At 46.5% G+C, this 12,552-nt stretch overlaps 2 protein-coding genes across 3 annotated transcripts in view; one reads left to right on the forward strand and one right to left on the reverse strand.

The window, feature by feature from the left end:
• LOC109514709 (uncharacterized protein KIAA2026-like) overlaps positions 1 to 7,834 on the forward strand; it is an 11,005-nt gene extending 3,171 nt beyond the window's left edge. For both annotated transcript variants that reach the window (XM_019868027.1, XM_019868026.1), the window contains exons 3-10: positions 465 to 665; positions 1,123 to 2,588; positions 2,751 to 2,809; positions 2,941 to 3,030; positions 3,123 to 3,238; positions 3,321 to 3,508; positions 3,651 to 5,477; positions 5,627 to 7,834. In XM_019868027.1, the coding sequence (XP_019723586.1) occupies positions 465 to 665; positions 1,123 to 2,588; positions 2,751 to 2,809; positions 2,941 to 3,030; positions 3,123 to 3,238; positions 3,321 to 3,508; positions 3,651 to 5,477; positions 5,627 to 7,290 (5,611 nt within the window). In that variant the 3' untranslated portion in view covers positions 7,291 to 7,834. The remainder of the gene's footprint in view (positions 1 to 464; positions 666 to 1,122; positions 2,589 to 2,750; positions 2,810 to 2,940; positions 3,031 to 3,122; positions 3,239 to 3,320; positions 3,509 to 3,650; positions 5,478 to 5,626) is intronic.
• A 4-nt stretch (positions 7,835 to 7,838) lies between these two features.
• mlana (melan-A) lies at positions 7,839 to 10,192 on the reverse strand. The gene is made up of 5 exons (XM_019868028.1): positions 10,064 to 10,192; positions 9,277 to 9,369; positions 8,566 to 8,662; positions 8,192 to 8,299; positions 7,839 to 8,116 (listed from the first exon to the last, which is right to left on the reverse strand). The coding sequence occupies exons 2-5, from the start codon at positions 9,363 to 9,365 to the stop codon at positions 8,048 to 8,050; spliced, it is 363 nt and encodes a 120-aa protein (XP_019723587.1). The 5' UTR covers positions 9,366 to 9,369; positions 10,064 to 10,192; the 3' UTR covers positions 7,839 to 8,047.
• Between the last annotated feature and the right edge of the window lie 2,360 nt (positions 10,193 to 12,552).

The following is a 12,552-nucleotide window of genomic DNA, read 5'->3' on the forward strand; positions in this document are numbered from 1 at the left end:
TATATATATATATATATATGAATAGCTTAAACTATTAATATGCCACAACTAACATCCCAAAACACTTCAACGTGATTTCAAAGTCACGGCGCAACATTGAATAGTAAATTGGAAATAGGCAGAGGTTCTCTGTACTCCAAAAGCCACAGCTGTGAATGTTGTGTGTTTTTTATTTTTCAAAGGTGACTTAAGCAGTTTTGATATTAGGCTGAACTAATGCTGGCCGTTGAATGCAAAATTTGCCCCACCTTTTATTTTTAAACACCCGGTGGGTGAGCAGAAGCCTCACGAGATTCGCTGTCACTTAAAATGATAAATTGAAGTCCAAATTGTTAGATACATTATTAATGCACCCAATCAATGTTGTCGTTAAAAACAATAATTGCCAACATGTCAGTTGGTTATTTGATTTTTGTGACTGGTTGTGTAAATGTGATCTCCCCTGTCTCCATTTGTCCAATGAGGACTCTTCGTGAGAAGACCACGTTGGCAGTGACCTCCAAAGGGCGCTTTGGCACAGAGGAGGAGCGAGCTCCGGGAGGAACCTCCACAAGGAGGCGATTGTCAGCTCGAAGCTTGGCGACGATCACCGTCAGTGGGCATGAGTCGGTCATGGTGCAGGCCCTCAGGATAGAAGAGCAACAGAGGGCCAAAGAGGAAAAGAGGTATGCAGATTTCAGCCCCTCTTAGACGAGTCAACAAATTTTTCATTTTTTTTTTTAATCAAATATGGAAGTTAACTTTTTAAAATGCATCCAGTGTGAAATGATGAGTTACCCGTCTTAAGAGTATTTTGGGGATAAAAGCTGTCATTTGTCCTTTTTTTTTTGTACAGTGCTACCAAACAATACAAAACATTGACATACTAAAAGTTCAGCATTGGTTTTACAAGTAATTGTAATCTTGGTACCTTCTGCCATCTAGTGGAAGAGTTTTTAATCGTTCTGTCTGTCGCGCTATATCCCTAAAATAGATAGATTAACGTAGACCTCAATTTGTAGTAACTAAATAATTTTTTGATAATATCCCGTGGCACTGTGGGTGGGAAGTCACTGGTCAACTTGCATGTATTTCTGTTCTTTAATGTCTGTGGAAGTCAACAAACCATTGTTATTTTTCCAGGCAACGTGAGCTGGAGAAAAGAGAAGCGGAAGAAATGTCGGCCAAGGCCGTGGAAGAGTGGGAGCAGACTTTGCTTTCGCAGGCATCCCCCAATGCCGTTGACATCCTGTGGGAGCTCCCCGCCATCGGCCACTTTCTATGCCTGGCCCAGACGGTGCTCAACCTTCCAGAGATTGTCTTCTTCGAGCTGGAGCGCTGCCTGCTGATGCCCCGATGCAGCAGTCTCCTCTCCAAAATAATGTCATCCCTCCTGTCTCCATTGCAGCGGCGGGCCACCTTGCACCGCCGTCCGGCTCTGCCGTACCGCCGCTGGGAGGCGGAGCTCAGGCTGCGCGTCAAGGCCTGGTACCGCAGTGTCGGGGGTGCCCGTGATCAACCAGCTCGGGCTGAGCAACTTGGACTTTGTCACCAGTTTTTCCGCATATTGGGCGAGACGAGTCCCTTGGAGGAGAAGCCGTTTCACTTGCTGCCCTTCTGCCAGCGGGTGTGGCTTCTCAAGGGCTTGTGTGACCACGTGTACGAGACACAGAAGGACGTTCAGGATGCTGTGCTGGCCCAGCCCATTCACGAATGTAGGGAGTCCATTTTGGGCTACGACAGCAAGGACAACGCCTACATCCATTTCCCCCATTTCTGCGGGGCAGACTTGAGGATCTACTGCCAGAGCCCCAGCACACCGCCTGCTTTTCCTTTCCCTTCAGCATTGGTGAGGCGGGCTTATCTAAATACTGAAGATTCTGACGTCCTGAAACACGAGGAGGGACATGTTGGAAGCGCAATGCACACTGACATCTCTGATGGTTTGGAGAAGACACTGAAGTATTTTATAAAGGAAAATGGGGATAGACAGGAACATGAAGAAAGGTTCAGGTTTTGGCCCATGAAGAAAAAAGAAGAGTCAGGGTCATCGGAGGGAGACTCCAGTGATGAGTTAAGCCGAAGTAGTCGCACTAGCCACTTTGTCTCAAGAAAACCCACAAAACCAGAAACTGTCGAATCGGACGATCGATCCGCAACATTCGAAGATGGCCACTCCTTGGGTTGTGTACGTCCCATAAAAGAAGAGACTCAGAATCCTTGTCTGAATGTAGGGGAACACACCTACACGGGTAGGTCACCGGCTCGCTCTGCGGACACCACATATTCACCGATCAAAGCTTCGGGAATCAAAATGGAGGAAGGAAACCTGAGCACGGGACACCACCAAATAGCTCCCTGTTTGAAATGTAGCCAAACTGTCAAATCATTACAGCGAGGCTGCCGCTGCCCGCTTATCCACCTTGCGCAAAACTCCAGCGATGAAGAGGATGTCGCCGGCATAACGTGGTCTAAAAAAGAGAAGTGCAAGAAAAAGCGAGGAAGGAGGCAGCCACAGCAGGTGGAAAACGTTGAGGCAGCTGAATCGGCATTACCGGGAGTTTCCACAAGCATTCCGAGGAAAGATAAAAGGAAGAAACAGAAAAAACGTAAGAAAAGGATTGTTGTTCTTCAGTTCCATCGTAAATGCATAATTTTCTAAAATGCTTGCTAAGTGTACAAAACTACCGGTACCCCAATTATGTTTCTTTTCGCGCTGTATAGAAGAATCTGCAGGTTTTTGACTTCATCCTGTGATTTCACTTTTTCAGGAAAAAAAGTTGACTCTGCAAAGAAAATCAATGAGCCTTCTGTTGAGCCATCGTTTAAGGTAGTTGCACACAATAAATGACTTTTACTGATTGTTTAGTACTTTAGAGGATCAACTGCACCGATAATCATGTGGCTGTTTTTTTTTTTTTTTTTTTTTGTCTACTCCTCTTTCCTAATCTTCCTCCGCAGTTGGTTTGCACCAGTCTGCAAGAGTTGCGAGAGCTTATCAGCAGAATAGAGGACGAGCTTGACGACCTGGAGAGCACGAAAAATAAATTGGTAGCTGACCAAGTGCTCAGTTGTTCTTGCTTGCTGTGAGGAAAATAATGATATGGATCTATTTTTTTTTTTTTTTGCCTTTCAACTGGCAGGATCGATGGTATTTACGAAAAGAAGCTGTGAAAGAGCTCCACGGCACTCTAATCAGACTACTGAATGAGCTATCACCCTGGGAACCAAAACTTGTGAAGGCCTACCAAAGAAACAGGTACAGTTAAGTTTTACGCAGACCTGCAGTTTTGCCTCGAATCAGCAGCAAATATCTTCCTCCACCTTTGCCTTCTCTCCAGGCTTCGACTGAAGAAGGAGTTTGACGATTTCAAGAAGCATCCAGACTACAACAACTTTGTGCGAGAGGAGTGCGTATCATCGTCATCCTCGTCGTCATCCGAAGATGCAGAAACCGCGCTGTTGGATCGCCAACGAGGATCAGAGGATGAACTGGAATACCTGCTTCCAAGAGGTCTTTGGACTGGAGGTAATCTCTATCGCGTTGGATCTGGCGTGCATCATAATTGATCAAGTTTATTGAACACAATCAGTCTGAACATTGAAATAAACCGCATTCTTAATCGTCTTATTGACCACTTCCTCTCATTTCTGCCTTTGATTTATTTCAGCAAGCACCGGGGACTTTGAAACTGAATCTGTCGGTGAGAGGTCACCAGCCTTTGTAATCCAGAAAAAACATCCAGAAACTGTTGAACAACTGTCAAGAGTTCAGGCCGACAGCAGCACCGCCGCCACTTTCGCCCCGGACGCTGGTGCGAAGTCTAAATGTGAAATGATTCAGTCCAACACGGACTGGGATGCGGGAAAGGCGGTCCATGCTTCATTGACATCCGCACTTCACATTGTCAAACCGACTCCTGGACTGCCCAAAGGCTATACGCCCATTCCCACCCTCCTTGCGAAGAGCGTCGGTAACAAAGTGACCTTAATGAAACGGCCTGTTGATTTCTCAGGGCTTCACAACACCGATAGACAAAGTGAGGGATGTTCAAGCTCCCCGCCTACGTCTACCGCGGGGAGCGCAAACCCACAATCACAAACGACTCGCCCCATTTCACAACACAACTCACTGGAGACAGAAGGCGAACGCGCAGTTGGACGAACCGGAACGGTCAAAGTGGCAACAGCTCCTCTTACAACGGATCGGGCGAAAGCAAGCCAGATTTCATTGCCGAGTCCTCTCCACGTGGTCTCGACTGTTCCAGGAGGGCGGGATCAATCTGTCAGGAAAGGGGAACGCAATCCAGCTGAGAAGCCTGAGCAATCTCTTCATGACTACAGTAGGCCGGAGAATATGATGCAGCAGGTGGTGATTGCACCTTCCAAGCGTGTCATTCACCAGTCCAAGGAGCAAAAATCGACGGGACCCATGTACTTGTCCACAAATGTACCTGGCTTTACCATTCCCGACACTGTTCAGCAAGTGACTCCTCTGAAGGATGCTTGGACAGTAAAGACCCCTTCCGTTTCTTCCCCGCCTTGCCAGCAGCACGGGACCCGAAACACCCTCGGGTTCCAGGTGACACATCCATCTCAACCAATCACTTCACACAACACTCATCCAAACCCTTCATCCGTCATATCGACAACCATTTTGCCCTCTTCTCTGCCACCTCCACTTCCCGAACACAAGCAGGAACTGAAGACGGTCTGCATACGCGACTCGCAGTCCATCCTCGTGACGACGAGAGGAGGCAACACGGGCATTGTCAAAGTGCAGACGTCGTCCGCCCAGAATGCACTTGATGGTTTGTCCGCCGGTCCCGTCATCACCATTTCACCTCAGTTTAAGGCGTTCCTCGTGTCCAAGAGTGCAGAGGCCTCTTCGATCCCCTGTCAGAAGATTCCTTCTCCCGCTGCTGCAACTGTGGCCAGTGTCTCAGTAGCGCAACCTCAAACGCAGATTTCTTCAGTCTCACAGTCCTCTGCCATCGCAAATACGACAGGCCCGAGAAGTTTGACTTCAGTCACGCCCGTCTCCTCGGTGAGAGGACCCCACAAATCTGATGGCTCGACAGTTACAAGAAACATTTTCCACCCTTTGCAGACGTCAACAAACAGTCGTACCGTGGATGTTCTTGCACAAGCCGAGGTCGTCGGTCAGCCCGCTTTGAAGCGGCCCAACACGGAGGAGCAACCCAAAGTTACGAAATTCATCCTGGTTAATCCCTCCTCCTCCTGTGCCTCTGCCGTAGCTGTTCCAAAAGAGGCATCTACAAATCCGACTCTTGCTCCAAAAGTGGTCGTCCTCAACCAATCCTCCGAAACGGTGTCCGGCGCTTTAGCGGGACGTGCCGCAAATCAGGCCGCGACAACAGGCCTGAAAGCACAACGGATAACGACGTCGTCATCAAGTCAATCTCTGAAGACGGGATTCAACCCAGGTTTTGACTCAAATGCACCGTCCAAGGGAAAGAACATCACCCTTCCAACAGGTGGGTTTCATTCATGTAATGCGCCGATTGTTTTCCTCTTTGTCTCCTGATTGTCAAATGTGATCTCGACTGGAATCTGCACAGTAACAGCTCGTCCACCACAGGAGTGTCTGACTTGATTCGTGAACCTCAATCTTGTGTGTCTTCAGGTCTCCAGATCCAGTTGTCAGGGATGACAACAACTATCGGACAGACCATCGGTGCCCTGTCACGTTGCATTTCCAAAAGCACGCCCGGATCAATCTCGGATCCAGGACGTTCACTAGCAACCGCCACTCAATCGGCTCCATTCACAAAGCCAAAAACTGTCACCAGCTGTCTTAGCCAGCTTGTCGCCAACGCGACTCTGACCAGAACCTCTCAACCGCAGTCTTTCACAATAGCCTCCCATCTAGGCTCTTTCATTTCGACGACCGCTCCTCATCCTGCAGCGAGTCTGCCCTCCGATATCTTGGCCAGCCACTCAACCGTGACCTCAACCGTGCAGGGCGATCCGAACCCAACCTCTATGACCGCGCTTGCTCATCAGCCCTCGCATGCGCTAGCTAACGAAGCGACCCAAATGATCTCTCCTCTTCACATAGCTCTCAATAAAAGCCAATCGCAAATTTCCTCAGCAAACGCCAACAGTACACAATCCATGAGCCCTGCCACCGGGGCTAACAATACCCAGCAGAGGATCGTCATCAACACCTCGAAGCCCCTTGCCGCTGGCACACAGATCCTCTTCAACAACACCTATTTTGTCGTTCCTCCCCAAGGCTTAGGTCCAGGTAGCCATGTGCTCATCATCTCCAGCCCTCCTCCACAGAAAGTGCCTAATGCCACCATGAGCAGCATTGGATCGGCGACACCTTTGCAAGGAGCAAGCCAGGGTCCAACGACCCCTCAAGGACCAATTTTACCCAAATCGCAAGTCAGGTTGCCTGGTGTCCCAGTCGTGAATTCCCCTTTTGCAGCATGCACACCGGCTGTTGTTCCAGTAAACGTCCAGGGATCCGCACAATTACCACCAAACGTAAGTCTTTTATCTGCGCCGAGCTCACAGCTTTGTGCCTCTTCGTCACCTGCGCTAACCAGCCCGCCTCAGTTCGTCAACCGAGTAGCCCACCTTTCGTCAGTCATAACCGGCGGCATCGGTGTTGCTTCTTCACCCGCGCCACTTGGTGCCGAATCTTCCGCCGCCATTTCCCATGCAAACGCATCCGCGTTCCCTCGATTGCCTGCTCCTTTATCATCTTCGCCCAGCCCCGCGGCCCCTCCCCGCTCCCTCCCAGACACAACTAGGGACTCGTGCATGCAGCCGCCCCCTCCATCTGGAGTTACGGCACCCTCTATTACGCATCAGGGCCTTGGCATCACCTTGGTCTGTAAACAGGCGCCGTCAGTCATTCATAAAATGTTCACAGGCTCATTCATGCCAACCATCCAGAACCTGCCCACCTCAACAGTTAGACCAATCCAAAGCACCACGGATGCTTTGGAAAGGGCATGTACGGTTCCCTTATCTCCACCCACCACTACGTTTCAACCAGTCACGCTGCTTAGCACAAACCCCATCCACCAGCCCATCGGCCTGACCAATCAGGCAGCGGTCAAGCCCTCTCTGCAGAAATCCCCGTTAGGTATGGCTAACAGTGGAGCAAACAACCTGCTTATCAGTCCGGACGGTGCCATTTTGAGCTCGGTCCAGGGCCAGGCCAAACCAGCTGAGCCGAACGCGTACCCCAAACAGAGTGCGCTGATTCGCACCCCCAACAGTTCCGGCGGCGCTTGGCGTCACCAGCTGACACCAAGTCAACCAAATAACTGAGACCATGAGTTTGAAATGGTTATGTTCTTGTTATTCAAACTGTTATCCAGTTGTTAAAAAAAAAGTAGGGTCAGACCCTCTGTTTAGACTATCAAATACTGTTCAAGACTATTATGATGTTTTTTTTTTTTGTTGTTGTCTTATTTGATAACTACTGAGGTTAATGAACCATCTGTGTTTTGGACTTCATGGCCAGTAATGACAACTGGGGGGAAAGGAGGTTAAACGGATTTCATCTTTTATTGTAGTTAGTGCTTTTAAAAAGCCAGCTCTTTGATGAGGTTCATTGGTACAACTTGTCACTACTTTCAATGTTTCATAGAACATCACACTTCTGCCTCTTTGTACGAGTTTGAAAAACTGTTTTACATTGTAGGAAATGTAAATAGACCTTGTTGGATTTGTACTATGTTTGAGCCCATGTAAAATGTTTTGCAGTCACTTTGTATTTATTTTCTACCGTATCGGTTTTCGGCAACTCTTTGCCAAGGTTCATGGAACACATGCGGAGTTACAAAGCGTGGAAATAAACAATGCATCTGTGCCCATTGGGTTTCTGGGGTTCTTCGTTCTACAAAGACACCTTGCCGTCGTGTTTTTAATCCTTCTTTGAAAGCACATTGTACATTGTGTAAATGTTCGACGCACAATATTGATCAACTGATGTATTCACGGCGGGATTGATGGTGATGTCAGACAACATGTGCTGTGGTTTCCTTTATTCTTGAGTGGCCGTCTGTCCTCTGTTGTCCTGTCTTTAAGGTGAATAGGGAGGAGGTAGCGGCCCCGAGGAGATCTTTTCATAGGCTGGAGGAGCATTCGGCATCTGGAGAAGTCAACGGCAAGCAATGTGTAATGTATATGAAACTTGTCCCCACATTCATGACAGTAGTTAACTCACCACAGATCGCAGGCTGCCAAAATCCGTGAGCGCCATCTTGTTGTCGGCGGAAGGTCGAGTCTCTGAGTATTGGACTCCCGTGTAAGTCAGCGACCCGGATCCGGGGCTCTGCATGAGGACAGTGTTAAGAACGCTCACCGGACACTTGCATAGGTACACGTGCACTGTCTTGAGACTTTATTTTTAACCTACAAATGAACATTTAACCTGCATAAAACAAGGACGTGTATTTAAACCAAACACACACGCTTTCGGCCGCGTATGCAAAAACAGAAAGCACAACTAACCCGCAACTGATATTTGAACTCAACCAGTTCAAGCAATACATAAAGACCACATGAGAAGGTTTTTGATCATCACAATGAAGGCCTCACCCTGATTTTTTTGTAGCCGCCCCTCTTCTTAAAGTACCAACAGCCCACCAGGACAAGGGCAACCAGGATGATGACCAGCAGCACAACACCCACTGCCCTGTACAAAAAAAATTTGAAATACTGCAATACAGTCACAATTTTGTCTTGATTTGCTCACTGCCTGTTCAGTCTAAAACAAAGCTGTTATTTTAAAATCTGAACGGCCACCGAGGCCACCTAGTGGAAAATTGTTGTTTAATTGTTCTGCCTGTCAATATATGCTGCTGGCATTGATAGATGAGCAAAGACATTTTGTTTGGAGTAAATTTTGGACCATCCATCCATCCAATTTCCAATCTGCTTTATCCTCACATGGGTCGCAGCCATGCATGTTTTGGAATGTGGGAGGAAACCGGAGTACCCGGAGAAAACCCACGCAGGCCTGTGGAAGGCCGCAGCCGGGATCAAACCCACGACCTCTGCACTGTGAGGTCGGCGTGCTAACCACTGGTCCACCGGGCCACCCCAATTTTCTTTCGGGACCAATTAAATGAAATTGGATAATTCCCCACCGCACACCTGACGGCCTCTCACGGAACACTAATGTGCTCAGTAGTTGGGAATCACTGAGATACAACATGTAGTCAGCCACGAGGTTTGGTAATGTTGGCAAATTATGATTTTTAGAGGCTGCAGACTGAAGCAAAAATGCTTGCATTAAGTCGGACATACTCCTCAGCTCTGACAAATCCACGTCGGCTGCTGGCAAAATAGATGTTGAAGTCTCCTCGGGGCATCCCGTCTGTGTTGTTGCAACGCATTAAGCTGTGGGCACAGACGGAAGACACAAGTCACTTCATCTCGCCATTTTAGCAGATTCAAGCGCTTAACTAAATTATTCAAATGAGGGTGAAGTAACACATAGCCGTGTCAACTCTCCCACTGAGACATCTTCTGCATCGCTGGGTCTGGTGTATCGCATCTTCCTCTTCACAATAGCCCATATATTTTCTGTGGGGTTAAGGTCGGGTGACTTTGCTGGACAGTCGAGAACAGGAATATCATGGTTGTTACATCAGGTACTGAGAGCTATTGGCACCGTGTGCAAGCGCCAAGTCCTCTTGGAAAACGGAATCTGGCTCTCCATAAAATTGGTCAGCAACAGGAAGCATGAAGTGCTCTAAAATTTATTGGTAGACAGCTACGTTGAAGGTGGACTTCAAGAAACACAAAAGACCAACACCAGTACATGACATGGCACCCCAAACCATGACTGACTGTGGAAATTTGACACTGGACCTCAAGCAACGTGGATTCTGTGACTCCCCTCCCTTCACCACTGTGTGGAATGAATGTATGCATTACAGAAGTTCCACTTTTTGAAGAGCATGATTCAAATTTTTTGACGAGCATGTGCGTGTGTGTATGATAATCAACTCTCGTCATGGCTGTTACAGTGAATACACAAACACACACACACACACACACACGTTAAAAAAAAAATCAAACATCATCTTACCAAATTGGATTATTCACTTGAAGACGAACGGTCCTCTTCTTGACTGGTTTACAGAATCTGGCGCCTCGCTGCACCCTCGTCTTATGCTTGTTTCACCCGCCCAGATTCCTTTTACCTTCAAGCGAAAGAAAAGGGGGGAATAAGCGCTGTAAAATCCTCATGACGGTCACGGGTTAGAGGCTCGTGGATAAAGCCATTGAAGCGGCGTAATCACCATGAACCCCCTGCGGACGTGAATGAAACATGATTATCCACTCGTGAGACTGTGCTGTAGTCAGCTGGTGGCATTTTTTTGTGTGTGTTTTGTGCAGTCCTTCTCAAACTTTTAACACCAAATTGCACCTCAGAATAATAAATTAACACTCCAAATTTTAGCCTGATGAACAACATGAAAATACAGTAACATTAACAATGCACTTAAAAATAAAAAAACTGGGCCAAAAATAACGATAAAAATGTATTGCACATAAAAGCTCAATCAAGTTGAACCAACGTTACAGTTTAAAAACCAATTAGTTCTTAAAGATTAAATGTCAATGTACAGAACTGTGTTCAATACAACTGCACTGCAATTCGGCAGCGATTCTTCACGTACCACTAGAGAGAGCCAGTGTATCACTACTACAACTAGTACTGTACATGTACCAGAAGATCACTACTTTCCCACTTGTACACGTTGTTTCGAATAAAAATGATCCATTTATATTGGGTGGGCCATGAGTTTAGATACATAGGGGGAAAACATTTTAAAAAATATTTAGATGAGGTGGGGTAAAAGTTCCTCACAATCCTAATACAAATATACATATTTTTAAAATGTCTATATTTGAGTGGGCCATCCGTTTCCATTCATAAAGGTGGCAGAGGGAATCTAGAAATATGTACACAAACACTGAATTGTGAGTGTTTCCAAACTTTTGACTGGAACTGTATATATTTAATGATAACTATTTATTTGTACCTGTGAATCATATGTTTCCAAACATATAAGTGTTTTTAGGAAAACGCTTTTTTTGTACAGCAATAAGTCCCAATACATTTCCCCCCCAGATACCTTAAAAAGTAGTAACTGCTGAGAAACACAAAACAAATTAAAATGAAATGTATCAAAACTGTGGAAACGTTTTATTATTTTTTCTTTTTTGTTAGATTCCATTGCATTAAAATGAAGGCGACACAGTGATCGACTGGTTAGCAGGTCCGTTTCGCAGATGCAGTACTACTTTTATCCAGTAGGAGCCGCTGCTGAACAGAGGTTTCAATGTAAATAAAACCATAAAACTGCGACATGGCTGACTCGAAACGGTACAAATGAAATAGTCAAATGATTAAACAAATGTTCCAGTGAGGGCACGTTCAAAAAAGACTGGGTCCCGCTGTATTGCTCAGGCTGCACTACAGCGTCTATTCACAGGCGCGATCCCACTACTGAGCGGCACGGGGGCTTTGACCTGCTCCGTTTCCGACCTGGGCCGGTGCACCCCTCCTCAGGCGACCTGGTGGTCCCGAGCTCCCCCGGGAGCACCATATCGATACCGAACTTAGTGCGGACACCCGATCGACATAGTCCGCTGCAGCTCAGAGCTCCTGAGCTCAAGCGATCCGCCAGCCTCAGCCTCCCGGTAGCTTGGATTACAGGCGCGCGCCACCGCACCCGGCGAGAAGTACTGGTTCTCATTGGACTTTTGTCATTTACTAAGATGACGTAGTAGATGACGTAAACACCCGGAAGAGCTCAACAGCCCCATCGAGTGGCGACTGAAGGAATACAGCTGCGACGATCGAACTCTGGATGATGGATAAATATGTCCACTAATCGGAAAAAAAATTATTAGACCACCCTTGTTCGTTTAGTTTCGTGTTGATTTGAAATGTAACAATTAAAGTTACATTTGTTTGGTCAAATTTAATGATGGCAGCAAAAAAGCTTCTAAAAGTTTAAGAGTTGACATTTTTGCCATTTTCCATGTGTTTTTTTCCCAATAACCAAACTCATTTTACATCAATAGCTATGTCGCTGTATTGCCCAAACACCGCTTTTAGGCACTCTGTATTTCTTTTCTGTCTGTTGGCCACAACATACACTTTTAGTCATAGCAGACATTCAAATGACCAAAAAAAAAATGGAAGAAGAAAGCAAGATGGTCTAATATTTTCCCATGACTGTAGATAAATGAGTGATGATATATAGACAGGTGCATAGAAAAGTAGATTGCTCGGGAAGGAGGTGGCAGGATAGAGACCTGGATATACTGTAGAAGCCTCACAGCATAGTGGCGTAGTCACCTTCGAACATTTCCTGGAAACAAGGGAAAACAACATTTTTAGCAAGCACATTAGTATTTTAATTGATATTTTATTCAATGAGGAGAGAGTGGGTGAGAGAGAGATATGAGATGATCCATAACTGGATTAATGAAGAATTTGGTATCGATTGATAGATGTGTTGGTAGATAGATGGATAAATATGTTATTAGATAAAGAAACAG

The sequence above is a fragment of the Hippocampus comes genome, unplaced genomic scaffold, assembly GCF_001891065.2.
Source record: "Hippocampus comes isolate QL1 unplaced genomic scaffold, H_comes_QL1_v1.1 scaffold19, whole genome shotgun sequence".
In the NCBI taxonomy this organism is placed as follows: domain Eukaryota; kingdom Metazoa; phylum Chordata; class Actinopteri; order Syngnathiformes; family Syngnathidae; genus Hippocampus; species Hippocampus comes.

Excerpts from the sequence above, each read along its gene's own strand:
- mlana (XM_019868028.1), bottom strand. The coding sequence starts at position 9,365 with ATGCGTTGCAACAACACAGACGGGATGCCCCGAGGAGACTTCAACATC. Across the intron at positions 8,663-9,276 it reads GGATTTGTCAGAGCTGAGGA|GGCAGTGGGTGTTGTGCTGC; the intron begins GTATGTCCGACT and ends TTTTTTGTACAG. Across the intron at positions 8,300-8,565 it reads GCGGCTACAAAAAAATCAGG|AGCCCCGGATCCGGGTCGCT; the intron begins GTGAGGCCTTCA and ends GTCCTCATGCAG.